Source organism: Hippocampus comes, unplaced genomic scaffold (genome assembly GCF_001891065.2).
Source record: "Hippocampus comes isolate QL1 unplaced genomic scaffold, H_comes_QL1_v1.1 scaffold337, whole genome shotgun sequence".
Taxonomy (NCBI): domain Eukaryota; kingdom Metazoa; phylum Chordata; class Actinopteri; order Syngnathiformes; family Syngnathidae; genus Hippocampus; species Hippocampus comes.
In genome coordinates, this window is record NW_017805929.1 from 71,480 (window position 1) to 72,223 (window position 744).

A 744-nucleotide genomic window follows, 5' to 3' on the forward strand; every position below is an offset into this window, starting at 1 on the left:
CACCACCACCCCCGCCCCCCTTGTGGGAAACAACGCTATAAAACAGGCGTCGGCTTGGAGAGTCGCGGCAGAGAAACACACTGGAAGCACAATGGAGTTTTGCTTATTGATCCTATTTGCTTTTTGCTCCTCTTTTTCCCAAGCGTTGGCGCTGCGACCCCGAGGTAAACCGCGAACGTGCAACTTAGTGCACTTTTCATATTTCAACTTGTGTGCGCGATTGTTTCAGGTGTGTGCCTCCTCCAAGTCGACGAGGGTCCCTGCAGAGCCGAAATGGAACGTTACTACTACAACACCATCACCCAAAAGTGCGAGCTGTTCTACTACGGAGGGTGCCAAGGCAACGCCAACAACTTTAAGACTTATCACGAGTGCCACAAAACATGCTTTAGAATACCGAGTAAGTTGTTGTCTCGGAAGCTGGGGCAAATTTCGCCACGCGGTTCGAGTTTACACTCGACGGCCACTTGATTAGGTACACTGGCACAATTTGATACGTGCGACAAATAGACAGCTTAGGGAGTTTCGTTTAGTTAAATACAACCATACAAATTGCTTGTAATATTTTGATGACCTGACGATTGCAGTAAGTTGCCACTGTTACTTTAATAGTTCGAAATTAACCACTGCATTGCATTTTACTGATAAGATCACATCAAAGGGCATGCAGGAAGAGAAATCGGAGTCAAGGGGGGTGAATGGCTACAGATCCAGCTTGGGGGGGGGGGGGGAGAAGGGGGGTTG

The 744-nt window shown here is 48.4% G+C and overlaps 1 protein-coding gene across 1 annotated transcript in view; it reads left to right on the forward strand.

Annotated features, from left to right (window-relative positions):
• The first annotated feature begins 29 nt into the window (after positions 1–29).
• The window catches only part of tfpi2 (tissue factor pathway inhibitor 2), a 1,959-nt gene continuing 1,244 nt past the window's right edge, over positions 30–744 (forward strand). Inside the window, exons 1-2 of the mRNA XM_019889734.1 lie at positions 30–164; positions 230–400. Coding sequence (XP_019745293.1) covers positions 92–164; positions 230–400 — 244 coding nt within the window. The 5' untranslated portion in view covers positions 30–91. The remainder of the gene's footprint in view (positions 165–229; positions 401–744) is intronic.